The following is a 19,483-nucleotide window of genomic DNA, read 5'->3' on the forward strand; positions in this document are numbered from 1 at the left end:
GAAAAGCTTAATATAAACAAAATACAGCTCTTATAAAAAATAAAATGTCACTTAAGGCTTAAATATTTGTTGATAAAATAAATGAAGAGTGATTACACAGCTCAGCCTGAGCGGGACAGTCCTGGTTTGTTCCTGTTAGCATGGCAATAATTGTTGCGTGTTCTCAAAAATAACCTGATAGATAATTGCATTAATTGTTCCAATACTTCACCTCTCCAGTATCCATGCCCTGTAGGGTCCTCTCAATCAGACTTGTTTTGGTCAATGAGATGTTAGCTAATGTGACTTTTCAAGCAGAGTCTTGAAAAGCACTTGTACAATTGAATTTGCTTGTATGCCTGTACCATGACATGAGAACACACCCAGATGAGCCTGCTGGGGCTTGAGGGACAAGTGGAGCCAAGTCAACCTGCTGAAGGATAGTTAGACTAGTCAACCCAACTGAGTGAGTGACCCAACAGGGTGACCCCATGGAGACCAGAAGAACCAACCAGGAGCATCTAGCCTAAATTACCAAATTGCAAACTCATGAGCTATATATTTTGAAAGTCATTATTATTTTTTTTAATTTTATTTATTTATTTTTTTTGAGACAGAGTCTTGCTGTGTTGCCAGGCTGGAGTGCAGTGGCACAATCTCGACTCTGCAACCTCTGCCTCCCGGGTTCAAGCGATTATCCTGCCTCAGCCTCCCAAGTAGCTGGGACTACAGGCGCACGCCACCACACCCAGCTAATTAAAAGTCATTATTATTTTTAATCTGTCTTAACTTTTGGAGTGATTTGTTACTCTGCATTATTGTGTCAATAATTAACTGATACACACACAATTATGGAGAAGCTATAAACAATACCTTCATTTCCATTAGTTCTGCTGTATTTGGAGGAGTGCTAAGAGCTTTTTCAGCTATCCTCTCAAATTCATCGCATAATCTGAAACACCAAGCAAAACCAATCTTACATATTTACAGTTAAATTTAATTCCAAAATATATTTCTGTATACCATTTAAGTATTCCATTGCATGAAAAATAAAAACTATAACTTAGCTATATGACATCTAATAATTAAAAGCAAATTTGCATACATTTACTTATTCAGTGCACATTTGATGATCTATTACATTTTCAACTATAATATTGTGACAGTGATACCTAAACGAATCGGATAGCATAATGGCCCTCAAGCAACTCACAATACAGTAAGGGAGATAGGACTGTGAACAATCATTTCCAACTTGAGCTTTAAGGGCTCTAAGAGAGATTTAGTTGAGATGGCACAAAGAAAGTAGTACAAAGGAAAGGAATGATTAACTATACTTGGAGGGATTGTTTAAAATAGGCCTGTGTGCTCAGAAACTTCCAGTAATATGCAAATATTTCCTACCGATTTGGGTTGCTGCCAATATAAATCATGAACTTATTTTGGCATACAGAAAAAAAAAGTAGCAAGAGCTAAGGGAGTTCAAATGAAACGAATAGAACAATTCTTCAGTAAGATTGGCTGAAAGGTGAAGGTGAGCAGAACAGCATGGGGCTAATAGGTTAAAGTCTGGGGCTGGGAGATGAAAGAGGGTCTCCAACATGTTTGTAACCTTCAGAGGGAAAATCAACCAGGAAGGAGGGGTTCAAAATAAGGAATATAGAAGGGATAACTGAAGGAGCCAGGTTCAGAGGCATTGAAAGCAATGGGGCTGAGCTCCTAGGCAGAGAGAAAAACTGAATGGTGTGACAGACTCCTGCCCTCTGAGTATGTGGGCGACAGGCTTTCTGGAGAGGTGAGTCAAACCATGCAGGGGCAAGAAGTGGAAGGCATTCATATCTAATGGCTCTTTTAATAGTCCTGATATGTCCTCTGTCCATCCTAGGGAGTCTGGTGAGAGGCAAGAGGCATAATTAGGATAAAATGGGAAAAAGTAGAACTGGCACAGGCTCAGAGAGCATTAAGAGGCAGGGGAAGTAGCTACGAAATTAAAGTATGTCACCCCGCATGAACAGCAATAAGAAGACACTTCCACTATTCTTCTAGTTCTTTTAGAGGAAAAGGTGCTTTAAGCTGAAAATATGATCTGGTTCCTAGATAAGGTACTCAAGTCCTAGTCCTCTTTCACACGGTACCTTCATCCCCAGCCTTTCCTTTCTCTTCTCTTCCCTCACGCTGTCTGTGAAAGCAATGCAAACCACTCCTAGTTCTTGGACTACACCCTGCCATTTTCACACCTCACTGCCCTCTACATATTATCTTCTCTTCCTGGAATTCTTTTACCCACACTGTACACCTGACAGACTCCCACTCTTCCTTCAAAATAAAATTCACACGTCAGTTCCTCTTTGCAGCCTTCCCTGATTCTCCCCTCTCCCCCAGACTCCATCTTGGGAGGAAATTAACTCTGTCCTCTCTGTTCCACCTTGTGGCTCATTACAGTACTTACTGCATGGTATTGTAATTTACTGGTTTGTGTGTCTATTTCTCCATCTACATTGTAACTTCCTTCAGCAGTTTTATTCATGTTTAGAGCCTTAGAGCCGAAGTGGCTAGTCTTGCGCCTAACACATGGTAGGTAAATAAAATTTCCTTCAGGCTTCTATACTGCTTGAAAGAAATATTTTTAATGATCTGTTTTTTCTCTGATACCATAATCATAAAATATATCCTGATTATTTAGAGTTTTTCACCCATGTAACTGATGCCACTTGAGAGATTCCCAGAGCAACATTACCACCAGTTGTTGGAAGACCAGTTACACTTTTCCACTTCTTGTCTTAAAGAAACAGGTATTCTGCTTTATACACTAGTATTCTGTGAGTTTACTTAACATGGGTCAGTTTTCCCAAAAATCCCTAGGTTAGTCACAGATGAATTTCCAGATAAAATAAAAAGTTACCATGGCCCTCAAGAGTAATTTTAGGAAGATGAAGCTTCAAATGTGATGGTCCCTTAGGACCCATAACAACTACTATGTAAATCCACTTTGAAACCTACTTTGCATATTGATTACACAAATATAAAAATCTGAATTTAGATAATGTCCACTTGACTTGCGTAAAAGAAATACAAACAGATTTTAATACCACCTTAACTCAGACAATTGGGGAGGCACATTTGTGGTGAAAAAAATAACAATACTAATAATCACATCACATCACAAAGTGACACTTAAAGCCAAGTAGAAATAAGTTTAGCATAACCATTTCTTTTGAATCACTTATGGCATTGCTCTAATCCATTACTTTAATTGAGTGACAGCTGATTCTATTAAACATCCCCTCCCAAAAAATAAAAAAAATCAGTATCACATAAATACCTTGTATTTACTTCTTGATGATCTCTGAACATTTTAGCTAGAAGTTTCCCACAAATAATATCTGCTCGCTTCACCAAAGCTCTGATTAATTCCTCACAGTGCATTTCAAACATTCCTAAACGAATAGTCTGCAAAAGATTAAAAGTTTAATCAACATAAGAAGAAATAAAACAAATAAATTTTCACAATTTTGCCATTCTCATAATTTTTATTTTTGTGTGTGATGTAACAAGATTGAGATTTTTAAAAATATATATAATTCAGGGAGGGTTTTCCAAATAATCATTTGTATTATACAACTATCTTCTGGGTAAATATCCTTGAAAAGTTTATTATCTTGGAAGCCAATTCAATCTCAGGACAATAATAGCAATAACAATTTTGGTGAATTGAATTACTGTATTGCTAAATAAATAATGTAGGTTTCAAATGTTACAGTTGCTCTGTACAAAAAAAATACATGTTTATGGTAGAAAGTTTAGAAAATGTAAAAGGGGACAAAAAATAAAATTTTAAGTTACTAGTATCCTACTAAACAGAACCACATTTTGGTGTAATTACCATATTTTCTACAGCATTTATAAACACTAAGGCAAAAATCAAATAGGTTCTTGGAATTGTAGGGACAGGGCAAATTATAAACACTACTTGTCAGAGTTGTGGTAGTAGAGTCTCAGCTACATGAGCACAAGAACTGTGTTTTGCCTAGATTCTTATACCCAGGGCTTACCACAATGCTAGGGACACATCAGAAGCTCAATAAATATTTTTCCTGTTGATGGTAATGTTCTAATTCTTTCACTGTGTTCTAAAAATACATCCTAATAAAACTGGGGAAAAGATACCAGATAGAGATAACAGTTGTACAAAACTGGAGTCATTTACCTTTATGGATGTGTACTGTATTTCCTCTATTAGTTTCTGGTATTTGCAAATTTCATCTATTATTTTTTCATAACTATGATTTTCTGCAAGGAAGTTATCAACATCTCGCTCAGCTTTTCTGGTAATTAAAAAGTCATACTTGTCATAGAGTCTGAGATGCTCAGTAGGTGCCACACTCTCCTTCATAATAACTTCCTTGATCTGTTCTTTGTGAGCATCTACAATTTCATTCAGAATTATGGGCTTCAAGGTTGTTGGTTTAGACTTACTTTCCTAAACAAGGGGGTAAAAATAATAGTATTTAAAATATCTTAGAGTAACTGTATCATTTATCTTTGTACAAATGCCAATCTTACAATGTTTCCTGTCTTTTTATTCACAAGGTTGTTTTAATTGTTTAATCTCTAATCTACAGAAAGATATTAGACTAATTGAAGCAGTGTTTTAAAATTTAGGGTTCATATAATTTTTTGTTTTCTTTAAGGCTACCTAGTTGTGTTTTGTTTTTCTGTACGGATGAAAGAACAGTCAATTGAAAATATATACAAAATAATATTTAGAATAAAAAACAGCAAAATATACATTTTTAAGTTTTATTTTTGACATAATTATACATATTTATGGAAGACAATGTGATGCTTTGACACATGTATACATTGTGTATTGATCAAATCAACATAATTAGTAAATCCATCACCTCAAACATTTCTCATTTCTTTGTAGTAAAAACACTCAAAACCCTCCCTTCTAGCTATTTTAAGATATATAATGCATTATTGTTAACTATAGTCACCCTAATGTGCACTAGAACACCAGAACTTACTCCTCCCATCTAACTGTAACTTTGTACCCAATTACTAACCTGTCCCCATCTCCCCCATTCCTTGCTACCCTTCCTAGCCTCTGGTAACTACTATTCTACTCTTTATTTCTATGAGATCAACTTTTTCAGATTCAACATGTTAAGTGAGATCATTCAGCATTTGTCTTTCTGTGTGGCTTATTTCACTTAACATAATGCCCTCCAGGGTCATTCATATAATTGCAAATGACAGGACTTCCTTCTTTCTACAGCTGAATAGTATTCCACTGTGTATATATATATATATATATCACATTTTCTTTATCCATTCAACCACTGATGGACACTTAAGTCAATTCCATATCTTGGTTATTATGAATAGTCCTGTAATAAACATGGGAGTGCAAATAGCTCTTCAACATACTGATTTCCTTTCCTTTAGCACATATACCCAATAGTGGGATTGCTGTATCATATGGTTGTACCACCTGCAATTTTTTGAGGAACCTCCTTACTGTTTTCTATATTGGCTGCACTAATTTACATTCCCACCAACAGTGTGTAGGGGTTCCCTTTTCTCTACATCCTTGTCAACACATCATCCTTTGTCTTTTCAATAATAGCTATTCTAACTAGAGTGAAGTGACATCTCATTGTGGTTTCTATTTGTATTTATCTGATAATTAGAGATGTAGAACATTTTTTAGTATACCTGTTGGCCATCTATTTGTATATCTTTTTGTGATAAATGTCTTATCAGGTTTTCCATCAATAACAGGATTACTTGTGGTTTTGCTATTGAGTTCCTTTTATATTCTGATTAACCTCTTGTCAGACATTGACATAGTTTGAATATATGTCCCTGCCAAATCTCATGTTGAATTGTAATCCCCAGTGTTGCAGGTAGGGCCTGGTGGGAGGTGTCTGGTCATGGGGGTGGATTCCTCATGGTTTGGTTCTGCCCTTGCCATAGCAAACAAGTTCTCATGAGATCTGGTCATTTAAAAGTGTGTGGTAACTCCCCACCCCAGTCTCTCTTGCTCCTGCTCCTGCCATGTGAGACACCTGTTCCCTCTTCACCTTCCATCATATCTGTAAGCTTCCTGAGGCCTCCCCAGAAGCAGATGCAAGCACTATGCTTACTGTACAGCTTGCAGCATCATAAGCCAATTAAACCTCTTTTTAAAATAAATTATCCAGTCTCAGGTATCTCTTTATAGCGATGCAAGAATGACCTGCCACAGATGTACAGTTTGCAAATTTTTTATCCCATTATGTGGGCTCTTTATTCATTGCTTCCTTTGTGCAGAAGCTTTTTAGTTTGATGTAATCCCATTTGTCAATTTTTATTTTTGTTGCCTGTGTTTTTGAGGTCTTATCCAAAAAATCCTCATCCAGATCAATATTATAAAGCATTTGCCCTATATTTTCTTCTAGTAGTTTCACAGTTTTGGGTGTTGCATTTAAATCTTTAATCCACTTGGAGGTGATTTTTATATATGGTGAGAGACAGGGGTCTAGTTTGATTTTTCTGTATGTGGATATCCAATTTTTCTAGCACCATTTATTGAAGAGACTATCCCTTTCCCAACGTATGCTCTTGGTGCCTTTGGTCAAATGTATGCTCTTTGCCTTGGTCAAAAATTAGTTTCTGGCTGGACATGGTGGCTCACACCTGTAATCCCAGCACTTTGGGAGGCCAAGGCAGGCAGATCACTTGAGTCCAGGAGTTCAAGACCAGCCTGAGCAACATGGTAAAACCCCATCTCTACAAAAAACACAAAAAATTGGTGATAGTGTACATCTGTAGTCCCAGCTACTCCAAGGGCACTGAGGTGAGAGAATCACCTGAGCCCAGGAGGTCAAGGTCAAGGCTGCAGCGAGCCATGATCATGTCACTGCACTCCAACCTAGGCAACAGAGTAAGACCCTGTCTCGAAAAAGAAGTTATTGTAGAAGTGTGGATTTATTTCTAGGTTATCTATGCCATTGCATTGGTCTATGTGTTTGTTTTTATGCCAGTACCATGATGTTTTGGTTACTATAGCTTTGTAGTGTGTATGTGTGTGTGTGTGTGTGTGTGTGTATATATATTTAAGTATATATATAAGTATATATATATTTAAGTATATATATATGTATATATATGTATATATATAAGTATATATGTATATATAAGTATATATGTGTATACATATATTTAAGTATATATATATATAACACAAGTGTGTATATATACATATAAACACAAGTGTGTGTGTATATATATACACACACACTTAAGTGTTTAAAATCATTTTATTGATACTTTACCATACAACAATTTTTCAAATTACACCCATTTGAGGTGATTAGATCACAGCTAGGGAACAGGCCACCCTGTAACAAATCTATTTACAAAATTCATCATAAAAGCTTTTTTTTGGCTGTTTTTTACATTACATTACATATTTTCTTTTTTAAACTAGCATACAACACAAAGCTAAACTGACTCATAGTTTTCCTACTCCCAATTTTGGGAGAAATATTTCCGTTCTACCAAATCATGTACCCTGTAGGAAAATAAATTCCCACATGCTGACAATTGCCACCCAACTTTCTCTGCAAGGAATCTTCCTTCAAATCCCTCCTTCTCACACAGATGAGTTGTCATGCACACAGTGAATTCTTACTTTCTTTTTCCTGAAAGCTTAAGCTTTAAATACTGCAATTTTATTTACAGATCTACACATAAACAAAAGTGAAAACAAGAACCACAACAAAAACAAAACAAAACAAAATAACACTTTTAAAAAAATACAAACCAGCTAGAAAATATTCTGGCAGTGTTTACAAATTAGTTGCTATTTTTGTACAAAATTGCTAAATAATAAAAATGTGAGCAAACTACATATCAACTTCAATAAAACAATTGCTATGCAGAACCCTGTACATATAAACACACACCTAACACTGTCATGCTAATGTGTTGCCCTTTATTCATTTTATTTTCTAAGGCTTATGCAGTCATAATTCACACACTTGTAACTTTCAGCCATATAATATGTGAGCTTTAATAGCAGCAACCACTGGTATCAGGAAACCTGCATACTTAGAACTTAAAGTAATGCAAAAACTGTGGTACTTACTAACTCACTTTGTGGGCTCAGATAAGTCAAAAAGAAAATGACTAATGCAAGAATACAGTATGGACATCTAATTAATGTACACCAGTTAAGCCCAGCAACTGGAAAAATCTTATGCATGAAGAAACTTTTAAGATTTACTAGGATTCCTTTAGTTTTTAAAACAATAAATACAGCATTACCTTACAAAAAGTTTCAACAAAACACTCAACAACCTAGCCAGGTGAGCTCAGACTTTAGACGTTGCAAAAAAATCAGCTTTGTGCAGCTGGCAAAGATAATTACACAAAGCTGAAAGTAGAGGCAGCTAACCAGATGAGATAGATATAGGAAATGGGGAAAAGCTTGGCATAAATGGTTTCCTGTACAGGAAAAAAAACCTCAGTGCATTTCTAGTAGACAACACAAAGTTCCCTCTCCCTCCTCCACTCCAATGCTTCCTCTCAGACCACACTGATGTTTTGTACCAAGTCTAGTGTGTGTGAAGGGAGGAGACCACAGGTGGAAGCTGAAGAAGAAAAAGGCAGATAGTCTTCACCTTTGTTTTTTTCCCAAACATACACCCATGCACACCCACACAAAGAGTTTAAAGCACTAGTGTCATCTGTCTTGACCCCACAACCACGTTGCATATTGTAGAAATCTTCCTGGAGTAAACCGGCTGGGGCTTTCGTGTTTTTTTGGTTTGTTTATTTCCTAAGGGATGTTTTCAATTCAATTAAACATGTATGAGTTGAGTGCCTACTGTGTGCCTGCCACTGGGTCAGGCACATAGCATTTCAATTTAACTGTTCATTTTGAGGTTTGTTCTTTATCTGACTCCCTCATTCCCACAGTCCTTAGTATCCAAAAAATGAATTGAAGATACTATGCCATATTCCCAGTGGGAGATGGCCATTGCCTCCTGCCAATGGGAAGCTATTCTTCAACGTAACTGGTAGGACTTGCAGCTGACACAAACCCTCCAACTTGGGACACCATTCCTGAAGAGTAAAGCGGGAAATGCCCTGACATTCTTTTGCTCCATTTTCTACGTCCTGGCTTTCCTTGGTCCAACTCATTCCTTCATAGAGCAAGGGGAACAGGGTCTAGCCAGAATGATTCCAGCCCCTGACACAGTGGGATCCCCCTGTTCCTGCCAGCTTAAGAAAATGCCACTCACACAATGGGAATGTCTTTCTCCCTAGAGGCCTCTCCACTTGACCCCATCCTGAGAAGTGGTCTCTGAGAGCAGCGTTAACAGTCCTTTCCCAGTAACAGGGGCATGGGAAGCACAAGGATTAAGGGATCCATGCCTGCTGCTCCTTGGGACTGTTACATCATTTGACCTGGTTCTCCTTTCCAATGGGTCACTCCTGTTAGCAAGCCCCAGGACTGACTTGCTCCAAGCTGGGAGTGGAAGCAAGATGGGACAATGCTTCTTGCGGAGCCTGATAAACCTCAGATCACACAGGTATAGATGTTCTAATCAGTAGAGGTTCTGTCCCTCTGCTTATGTAATGTGAATTTGTAAAATTTCCTTCAAAGTAAGCAATTAAATTGAAATGGTGATGAATGCCACAGGAATACATAAATGGCAGCTAAAAAAATATAACAAGTCTAAAATAATCCACAAAGAACTAAATAGGCATTTGCTACAAATCAACTGGAAAGTCACAAACATGCGGGGAATAGGGGAGTGGGCATAGTTTTTGGAGATAGAAAAATCCACAACAGCTTAGAGTGGCAGAACTCTACTAGTCTTCTGTAACTGCAACAAGTATATTTGAAAACAGTTCTTCATCCTAAAGGCTATGGAGCTTTTAAGGGTTTTGAGGAAGTTTTGTGTCCCCTCCTTCTGGGACACAGAGTCCAGAGCGTAAATTGAATTTAAATATTCCTAAGAAGAGCTGAAGTCCATTTCATACTTTTGCATGACTTCAAGTTTGCATTTGCTGCAGTTCCATTCCATATTAGCATACCCCAAAGGCATACATTCTGTGGAGAAGGCAGAGATTGAAATGCTATTAAGGAAGATCATTGTTTACCAGTGGGTCAGGTGACCAGACCCCATTCTATAGCCCATCTGTCAGGCACAGCGAGCCAATCCGGGAAGAAGGAAGGGAGTGAGAAACACCTGATTGCACATTTTTTCATTTGCTGACTTATCCAGGAGATCATGCAGCCTGGAGCAAAGCAGGGTTTTCCCAAGGGAGCCTGCAACTGTGCATTCAGACAAGTTGTTTATTTTTTAAAATTCATTAAAATGTCAGCTTTCTTCTGAAGTCTGTAGTTTACTTCATGATAATTTCTTGGAGGAAGAAAGTAGGAAGGGACCACATTGCATGACAGATGTTTTGGTCCCATGATAAAAAATTATTGATTTGTAAGGAGAATGCACACTAAGCACAATCAACCATGCTTGAAGTCTTCCACCAGTGGAAGCTTTTCCAAATCATCAGCATCAAAGATATCACTGATGCCTTCCTCCTCCCCAAGGCTCAGGAGACAGTCCTCTTGCAGCAGGGGAGGCAGTAAGTTCACAAATGGTCCTTCTAGGTTAGAAGGAATTTGGACCTCAGTCTGCTGTAAAAAGTTGGCTGGGGAGGCCAAGGGAGAAAGGTTTGCCATAGAAATTGACCAATCGCTATGTCCTGAGTTGGTTGAATCCAAGTCTTTGGAATTGGGTTTAGAGATATTCCCATTGTGGGTCTTGGTTGTTTGTTTTCACTGGATTGTGTGTTTCCATCTCTTCTGGACAGGAGTAAACCTCAATTGGTCCTTGGGTACTTGCCAGATATGTCTGTAGGCTCTCTATTGAGTAAAGTGCTTCAAGTCTTATTTCTGGAGGGGCTTTCACAACTTATAACCGTTTGGTCTTTAAGGCCACTAAGTTTTCAAATATTTTGATACGCAATATAAGCTAACCTTTGATTCTCTGAATCTGTGGTTAATAGTTTGAGGTCCAGGGTGCAGCTTTGGATCAGTTCATCTAATTTTTTCTCTTCCTGACTGAGCTTGGTTGCTTCTTTTGACAGGCCTTGACATTGGGCCAGCATGCCCTCATCCTCAGACAGACTGCAGCCCACTGAATGTTTTCCTTCTTTTTTTTTTTTTTTTTTTAGACAGTCTTGCTCTGCTGCCAGGCTGGAGTGCAGTGGCGCAATCTCGGCTCACTGCAACCTCCACCTCCCGGGTTCAAGTGATTCTCCTGCCTCAGCCTCCCGAGCAGCTGGGACTATAGGCACACACCACCATGCCCAGCTAATTTTTGTATTTTTATTAGAGACAGGGTTTCACCATGTTGGCCAGGATGGTCTTGATCTCTTGACCTCGTGATCTGCCCACCTCAGCCTCCCAAAGTGCTGGGATTACAGGCATGAGCCAACATGCCTGGCTGTTTTTAGACTTCTTAATGAGGGAGATGCTTTGAATGTTGGTGATATCACAAGTCCTTCTCTTTTGTACTTTTAGCACTTTTTCTGCCTTGTTCAAATCCAAGACCCCATGGAGAGACTGGCTCAGGAGCTGAATGAACTTCTTGGTGAGCAAACCAAGGGATGTATCATATGGCGTTTTTCTGAGGGAGATTTTTGGAGTTTTAGGACTATCTGAACCTCACAGAGCAGCCCTTCTTTTGTCCTCAGGTGTTTTGAAACCATCTGAGAGGTACTGTGAGCACCTTTTCTAGCTCTAGGCTTCACTTTGCCTGCTGCTGTAAGGGCATTTCTGAAACCAACCTGGCTCAGCAGGGGGAGATGGGAGGCCAGCTAGAGAGGGGACCCGGAGGGCCAAACAGACCAGTGGTGTGGGGGTGAAGGCGGGCACCAGTGGGGGAGTGGGGAGAGAAGAGAAAGGGTGGTGGTGCCAGGCAGATGCGAGGGCGCTGGGACTGTCCCAGGCCAGGGAGCCGGTGTGTAAGAGGAAGTGGTTCCCTAACTCTCCAGCAACCCCTGCTGCCTCCTGCTTTGTAGTCTATTTCGAAGTAAGGTAATGTGATGCCTCCAACTTTGTTCTTTTTGCTCAAGATTGCTTTGGCTATTCAGGGTCTTTTGTGATTTCATATGAATTTTAAGATTATTTTTTCTGCTTCTGGGAAGAATGTCATTGGTATTTTGATAGAGATTGCATTAAATCTGGAGATGACTTTGGGTAGTACAGACATTTTAACATAGTTAATTCTTCCAATTTATGAACACAGAAAAATCCACGCTTTGTGCAATCGTATATGCTAGCTTTATAAGGCAGTGCTTGCATTGTTCGCTGTTGACAGAAAATACACTAGAGTGCAATGTCATATCATCATAATCTTTAAACACAATACTTTTTCACGTTGAGGAGAAATCTATCTAGATCAAAGAAAGACTACTTATTCACTGACCTTTGATCTTTGATTCTGTGAACAGCAACTAGAGCAGACTAAAATCCTTAGCTGCAAAATTTGCATTCTGCTCTCAGGATTATAATAATTGTAGGCAAGAATGGACCAGACAACAATTTTAAATAAGCAAACAAATCTTAACAGTTTATCTCCTTTTCTTTCCATTTCAGAGGACTAGTAAATATGCCCACATGGTTTATTACCTGAACCAACTTAATCTTTTTTTTTTTTTTGAGACAGAGTCTCATTCTGTTGCCCAGGCTGAAGTGCAGTGGCACGATCTCAACTCACTGCAACCTCTGCCTCCTGGGTTCAAGTGATTCTCCTGCCTCAGCCTCCCAAGTAGCTGGGATTACAGGTGCCCACCACCATGCCTGGCTGATTTTTGTAGTTTTAGTACAGACAGAGTTTCACCATGTTGGCCAGGCTGATCTCAAACTCCTGACCTCAGGTTATCCACCCGCCTCGCCCTCCCAAAGTGCTGGGATTACAGGCATGAGCCACCATGCCTGTCCCCAACTTACTCTTAAATATACATATGCTCTACCTGTTGCCCAGATTTTATTTATATTGTAACAAAACAAAATCATGTCTGCAGTGGACATTCTACAACATTCAAATTGATAGTATCAAAGGATTCCTTAGGCAACTGGGTAATTTTCTCAGTTATCCATGGGGCATTTTCCTACTATTCCCCCAGTGGCCATTTCAGGAAATCATCTTGCTTAGAACTAGATACTTCACGAGAATATTAGTGAATCCCACCACTGTTTCACCCCTGGGCTCATTAGATGCTTGGTATCATCTTTTTGGAAAATAGAAATTTTTAAGATAAAGCCATCTATATGATGTACTGTGTGCAATGTAAAATTACTTGATCTCATGTGAAGCTAATATTCACTATAGATTGTTTCTTAAATTTATTAATAGCCTATCTAATTTGTAAAGTCTATAGGTCTACCTTTCTAAGCAGAATCGGATACTACGACTTCAAAACTATATTAGAAAGTATAATTTTGGGGCCACGCATGGTGGCTAATGCCTGTAATCCCAGCACTTTGGGAGGCCAAGGCAGGCAGATCATGAGGTCAAGAGATCCAGATCCATCCTGGCCAACATGGTGAAACCCCATCTCTACTAAAAATACAAAAATTAGCTGGGCATGGTGGCGCATGCTTGTAGTCCCAGCTACTCGTGGGGAGGCTGAGGCAGAAGAATCGCATGAACCCAGGAGGCGGAGCATTCAGTGAGCCGAGATCACGTCACTGCACTCCAGCCTGGGTGACAGAGCAAGACGGAGTCATTCATTTTGATATGAATTTAATCATCTCCTATTAACAGTTATGAGAAATGATATTTTGTATGAGACACCTCCAGATGTTCTAAAGCATATCACATTAAATCAGGAGATAGTGATATGCTTGGACTCATGGTGCGTTAACCCATTGCAGGTTTACCTTCCATGAAAAAAAGTGTATTTTAGTTCACTTTCAATTTCTACCAAAGGTTGTGTTCAGAAACAGCTATATAAATTCCATTTCTGCAATTGTTGTCAAAGATCACTGAGATTATGTTCAATTATCCTATTCATGATACCCTACATATCACTTGTAGGGCATCATCTAGGCATATTTTACCAGTACTGATTTCTGAGTACTGACTCCATCATTATGAATCTGTATCTCTGGGGCAAGAGACAATGGTGAGTGGTGATGGTGATCCCTGGAATTTGGATCGTTCGTATACCAAACCTCAATGACATGCAATTTACCCATGTAACAAACTTACACAAGTACCTTTGAACCTAAAATAAAAGTTGAAAAATAAAATGTGTTACCAGATGATGATAATCCATAGGGTTTCAGAACCATTACCCATGAATGATGCCAACTGTAGGCTTTATCTCTCAAAATGTGATACCATGAAAAACATCTCTCTTCCTGAGAAGTTTCAATTAACTATTCTAATCATAATTAAAATTTATCATACTTTCCTTTAGAAACCAGGAAGCTTGGGGCCATATTTTATAACTATAAAATCATAGCAACTGCATTCCTTTTGATAATTATAAAAGTTATGGCCGGGCGCAGTGGCTCATGCCTGTAATCCCAGCACTTTGGGAGGCAGAGGTGGGCGGATCACGAGGTCAGGAGATCGAGACCATCTTGGCTAATACATTGAAACCCCATCTCTACTAAAAATACAAAAAATAGCCACACGTGGTGGCACGCACCTGTAGTCCCAGCTACTGAGGAGGCTGAGGCAGGAGAATGGTGTGAACCCGGGAGGCAGAGCTTGCAGTGAGCCAAGATAGCACCACCACACTCCAGCCTGGGTAACAGAGCGAAACTCCAGTCTCAAAAAAAAAAAAAAAAAGTTACTTTTCTTCACTTGACCTTTGTCTACTAATCCTTTTCTTACTAACTTGTTAAATTTGTCTTGTTTCATAAGTTACTTCAAATCATTCTTGAAAAAGTCAGGGTACAAACAGAATAGAAAAGAATGCAATAGATGAACTAGAATTACACAAAAGACAAAGTAAGCAGTATGTTTCTTGAGAGACTTCCATTCATGGTAGTATGAGGAATAGATATCCAGTAAACAACTAAATTCAAAACACATAAATATGCCAGGAGAATAAAGCTGAGTTTATCTTTTATAACGTATAGCTAAGGAAATAACAACAACAAAAAAAGTCTAAGGGACCAAAATGAGAGGAAGCATGAGTTGAGAGGTCATTATGTGCAGAAGTGAGCAGCTGGCCCGGGGACCCTGCTGATCCTTGGTGGTCTAAGCTTTGCTTTAATGAGTTTCTGGCAAGGTGGATGCATGGGAGGGGTTGCCAGGAAACAAAGCCTCAAGCTCGAGCAACGTTGGAAGTCATAATTGGCATCTCCACGCAAAGCCAAGAACACTGAAGGGTGACACAATCTTAAAATGAGAGTTCTGAGGAGATGAAACTTCAGAATGCTAAAAGGTGACAGATCTTTGAATATGAGAAAGTAAAAATGTCCTGGTTTTGCTTTGTTTCTCTGTAGAAGAAAAAAACAAAAGATGGTTGCCTTAAGAATTTGTAACCACAAGTCTATTTTCACACAGATTTGAGTGAATATTCGCACAATCAGTATTGTCCTTGAAATCATTAAGCAAGAATTCAGCTAAAAATGGTCCTTGGTCTGCAAGGGCCTGGGGAGCACCTGTCACAAGAATATGGAAACTCCAAAGGAATCAACTTAAACCAAGTCCTCAAAGACTTTTTCCATAAACTTCTTACAAGCATAAGTATAACAATAAAGGAAAAATACCCAGAGAAGTATATCACCAGGAGCAGGAGTCAGCAAACAGCAGAATCAGATCAGCAAAAAGTGTGGATATTGGTAGTATCACATACAGAGTATTAAAAATATTTAATCTGTGTAAAGAGAAGTAAAAGCTTAATGAATATATGACTAAGTATAAAAGACTATCAAAAATGACTAGGCCTATTTGAAAAGAACCTAATGGAATTCCTGAAAAATAAAAACAGAATAATACAAAATTGGAAACTCAATGAAAAGGATAATATCCTCAAAATGGATAATTTCATATAATGTTAAGTGAAATAAGCAAAACACCAATTACTTATAAGATGCTTCCACTTATACAAAGACATGGAAAAACTAAACGTAAATTGTTTAGTAATAAACAGACAAGTAGTAAGCCTATTTTTCAAAATTAAGAACAAACGCTCCAAACTTCAAGATAGTGATTCTTTTGCTAGAAGGTGGAGAGATAAGGATGTAAACAAGAAGGAGCAAAGGGGAAGAGCTTAAAGGTACCAGCAATATTCTATCCCTCAAGATGGGCTGTGCCGATTTAGGTGTTAACTTTATTACTACTGAAGCCTTTACACACTAGTTTCCTGCACTCTTCTGTATACAGTAAATATGTATAAGTTATTTTAAAAATACAAAAATAAGGAGAAAGCTTCTGATTGGACTTACAAAACTAGAAAACATTGTAAGTTGAAGAATTTTCAGACATGCTCATTTCATATACTAGATTCCAATAACTACTGTGGAAATGTCGTAGATTAGATCTATCAGTTGAAAATACAAAGGAGCTCACTATTACGGGAAAAAGGTGTATAAGGGGAGTAATAAATTCGAGGACAGTTTTACAGAGCTGGAAAAGCATAAACAGGCCTACAGCATGGCATGAGTTTACAGGAAATGGTAGCAGAGCTACAGTAAACACTCATTGGCTGCTTCAAACCTGATCACAACTTAATTAATTCCTTCTCAGAAAGTTTTCAGCTAAGTCCAAAGGAAGACTAAACCAGGAAGGTAGGTATATTTTGAGAGGCCATTTGGAAAATGGTAGTTTTTTAGCAAAACTTTCTTATAAGCCAACATTATTATATTCTGTGAAGCAGAGGATACCCGTCTTCAACTTTCAGAAGTTACTTGAAGTGAATGTCATTATGCAAATTCAAGCAATCTTAATATCCTTGTTACTTACCCACTTGGAATATAATTTTGTCTCAACTCTTGGCACAAAACTGACAGCTTTAATCATGACATCATAAACATTTAGAAAGATATCTATATAGTCATTAAACTCAGGTTCAAACTTAATGGTGTCATTATCAAGAATCAGCCTCATGATGAAACCTGGATGTTCAAAAGCTCTAACAGAATCCTGCAAAAAAAATTTAAAATTTTACATACATAAATATGTATGAATTGTGATAGACTAAGTAGTACACCAGTCCCAATTAGAACACATGGGAACCCACACTTCCTCTTATGACCCAGACAGCTAAGCCAAAAGAGCTCTAATAAAAAGAGCAAGAGTGATTCTGAGCTACAGTTGATGGTATCCAGTATCCACTGGGACTACAGGTCAACTACAGGGTCAAAGTCCCAGAAAAACAAGCGTACATAGCAGTGGAGTTCCAGAATCATACAAGATAGAGCTCAAGAGGAGAACTCCAATTCCAAGGCCCTGCTCACACTGTAACAGGACCTCCTCCTAGAAACAGAAATGGTTCTTCTTTGCTAAAGTTACCTCATGGTAACTTTCTCCAGCCTTCATGACCCAAATTTCCCAATTATGTGAATTTTCACTAATTTCCATCTCTAGTCATGATAATCATATATCCTAAACATGCAGGTTGACATTAACTCTTTTTTTTTTTTTTTGAGACAGGGTCTTGCTCTGTTGTCCAGGCTGGAGTGCAATGGCACAATCTTGGCTCACTGCAGCCTCAAACTCCTGGATGCAAGTGTTCCTCTCACCTCAGCCTCTTGAGTAGTGGGGACTACAGACATGTGCCATCATGCCTGGCTGACAATTTTTTTTTTTTTAAGATAAGTGTAATAGGTCTAAAGATGTACTTTCTGCCCTCTCACTGATAAAGATGTTATTTTCCTCTCTGAAATAATTAAAAATAAATAAATTTGTAAATACATATTGGTGAACTGAACCATACTTACTGGAGGTTGTGCAATTAAGTCTGTGAAATCTTGCATGGAGACTAAAGTGAGGTCCTGCAGCTGTAAAGTCATAAGGGCAGCAGTACAGTTGAAAAAAGATTCCAATTTGGCACTGCTGTCACCAGTTGGCAATTGCTTTTTTTTATTACCTTGGTAATAAATATTCTGCACTTCTGGAAACCACCTTGAAAGAACAAAAGGCTTTTAAAAGTCAATGCTTTCAGTGAATTACTCCTTTTAAATTAAGCATTAACAGTAATTTCTGGACATCTAAAGATCTTCATAGAGAAGTATATTGTTAAATGATATTACCCACTCTCCGAAATGTAAGTGCTAAAATATTTCACTTCTAGGAAAAGAAATTTTAAATCTTAGCCTATAGAAAATTACTCAGTGATGTGATGCTGTGAGAAAGACATAATTCTAACTCCTGGAACTATGGCTCCTGACTTTTTGAAGTAATATAGAACTAACTTTACTGGATACCACAAAACACTCTCTCCAATCTCCTAAATGTTATCTAGGGAATATATTTGTTAGTTTAAAGTTAAAATGTGAATAACTCATTAACCAAGGGAGGGCTTATACCATGTTCAATACACTTGGTTGTTTCATGCTATTCTATCTGTTTACAGTTACTTGAAAGCAATTTACAAATCAACAAAATCAGGTATTTATTTTCTCATTCCCCTTAATGTGATATCCTGAAACAGTGTCTGACCTAAAACAAAGTTTCAAATGTGTATGTGTCCTTATAATAAAAGGATAACAGTGTAATTTCATATACAGGTACATAATGATGAAAATAAGCAAAGTTTTCAAGTTATAAAACCACTCTCCAACACTACAGAATTTTAAAATACTGTTATCTTTTTTCATAAGAGATAATGAATTTTTTAAATAGTCAATATAATTTCAGGAGTTTCCTGAATGTTCCAAGAGAGAAAATCTAAATTTTGAAATATATTTATTCATCCCTTTAACAAATATGTGTTGAGTGTCTACTACATACTAGGAATAGCGTTGTAGAAGATATAAAAAATATGGTATCGGCTGGGTGCGGTGGCTCACACCTGTAGTCTCACCACTTTGGGAGGCCAAGGCGGGTGGATCACCTGAGGTCAGGAGTTCAAGACTAGCCTGGCCAACATGGTGAAACCCCATCTCTACTAAAAATACAAAAATCAGCTGGGTGTGGTGGTGGGTGCCTGTAATCCCAGCTACTCAGGAGGCTGAGGAAGGAGAATTGCCTGAATCTGGAAAGCAGAAGTTGCAGTGAGCTGAGATGGTGCCATTCCACTCCAGCCTGGGTGACGAGTGAAACTCTGTCTCAAAAAGAAAAAAAAAAAAACATGGTATCATCATTTCTCTCATAATAATAAAGGCAATGTGTCATAAAAGAAAAAAAGATCTGAAATAAAAGGATAGAGATATAATTTTCCATTTAAATAATGAAGAAGGGTTTCATAGTGAAGATGGCAATTTCACCAAAAAAAAAAAAAAAGATAGAAAAGAGAATGAGGAAGGCCCTGA

General features: G+C 38.1%; 1 protein-coding gene and 1 pseudogene across 1 annotated transcript in view; both read right to left on the minus strand.

Moving 5' to 3' along the window:
* Positions 1 to 19,483, minus strand: part of DNAH7 (dynein axonemal heavy chain 7) — a 336,427-nt gene that overhangs the window by 249,812 nt on the left and 67,132 nt on the right. Inside the window, exons 11-15 of the mRNA XM_024243333.2 lie at positions 17,951 to 18,134; positions 16,974 to 17,153; positions 4,187 to 4,459; positions 3,302 to 3,429; positions 853 to 931 (exon numbers count right to left, since the gene is read on the minus strand). Of these exons, the coding sequence (XP_024099101.2) occupies positions 853 to 931; positions 3,302 to 3,429; positions 4,187 to 4,459; positions 16,974 to 17,153; positions 17,951 to 18,134 (844 nt within the window). The remainder of the gene's footprint in view (positions 1 to 852; positions 932 to 3,301; positions 3,430 to 4,186; positions 4,460 to 16,973; positions 17,154 to 17,950; positions 18,135 to 19,483) is intronic.
* On the minus strand, positions 10,129 to 12,325 carry LOC112132301 (transcription factor E2F3-like; annotated as a pseudogene).

The sequence above is a fragment of the Pongo abelii genome, chromosome 11 (genome assembly GCF_028885655.2).
Source record: "Pongo abelii isolate AG06213 chromosome 11, NHGRI_mPonAbe1-v2.0_pri, whole genome shotgun sequence".
NCBI classification, from domain to species: Eukaryota; Metazoa; Chordata; class Mammalia; order Primates; family Hominidae; genus Pongo; species Pongo abelii.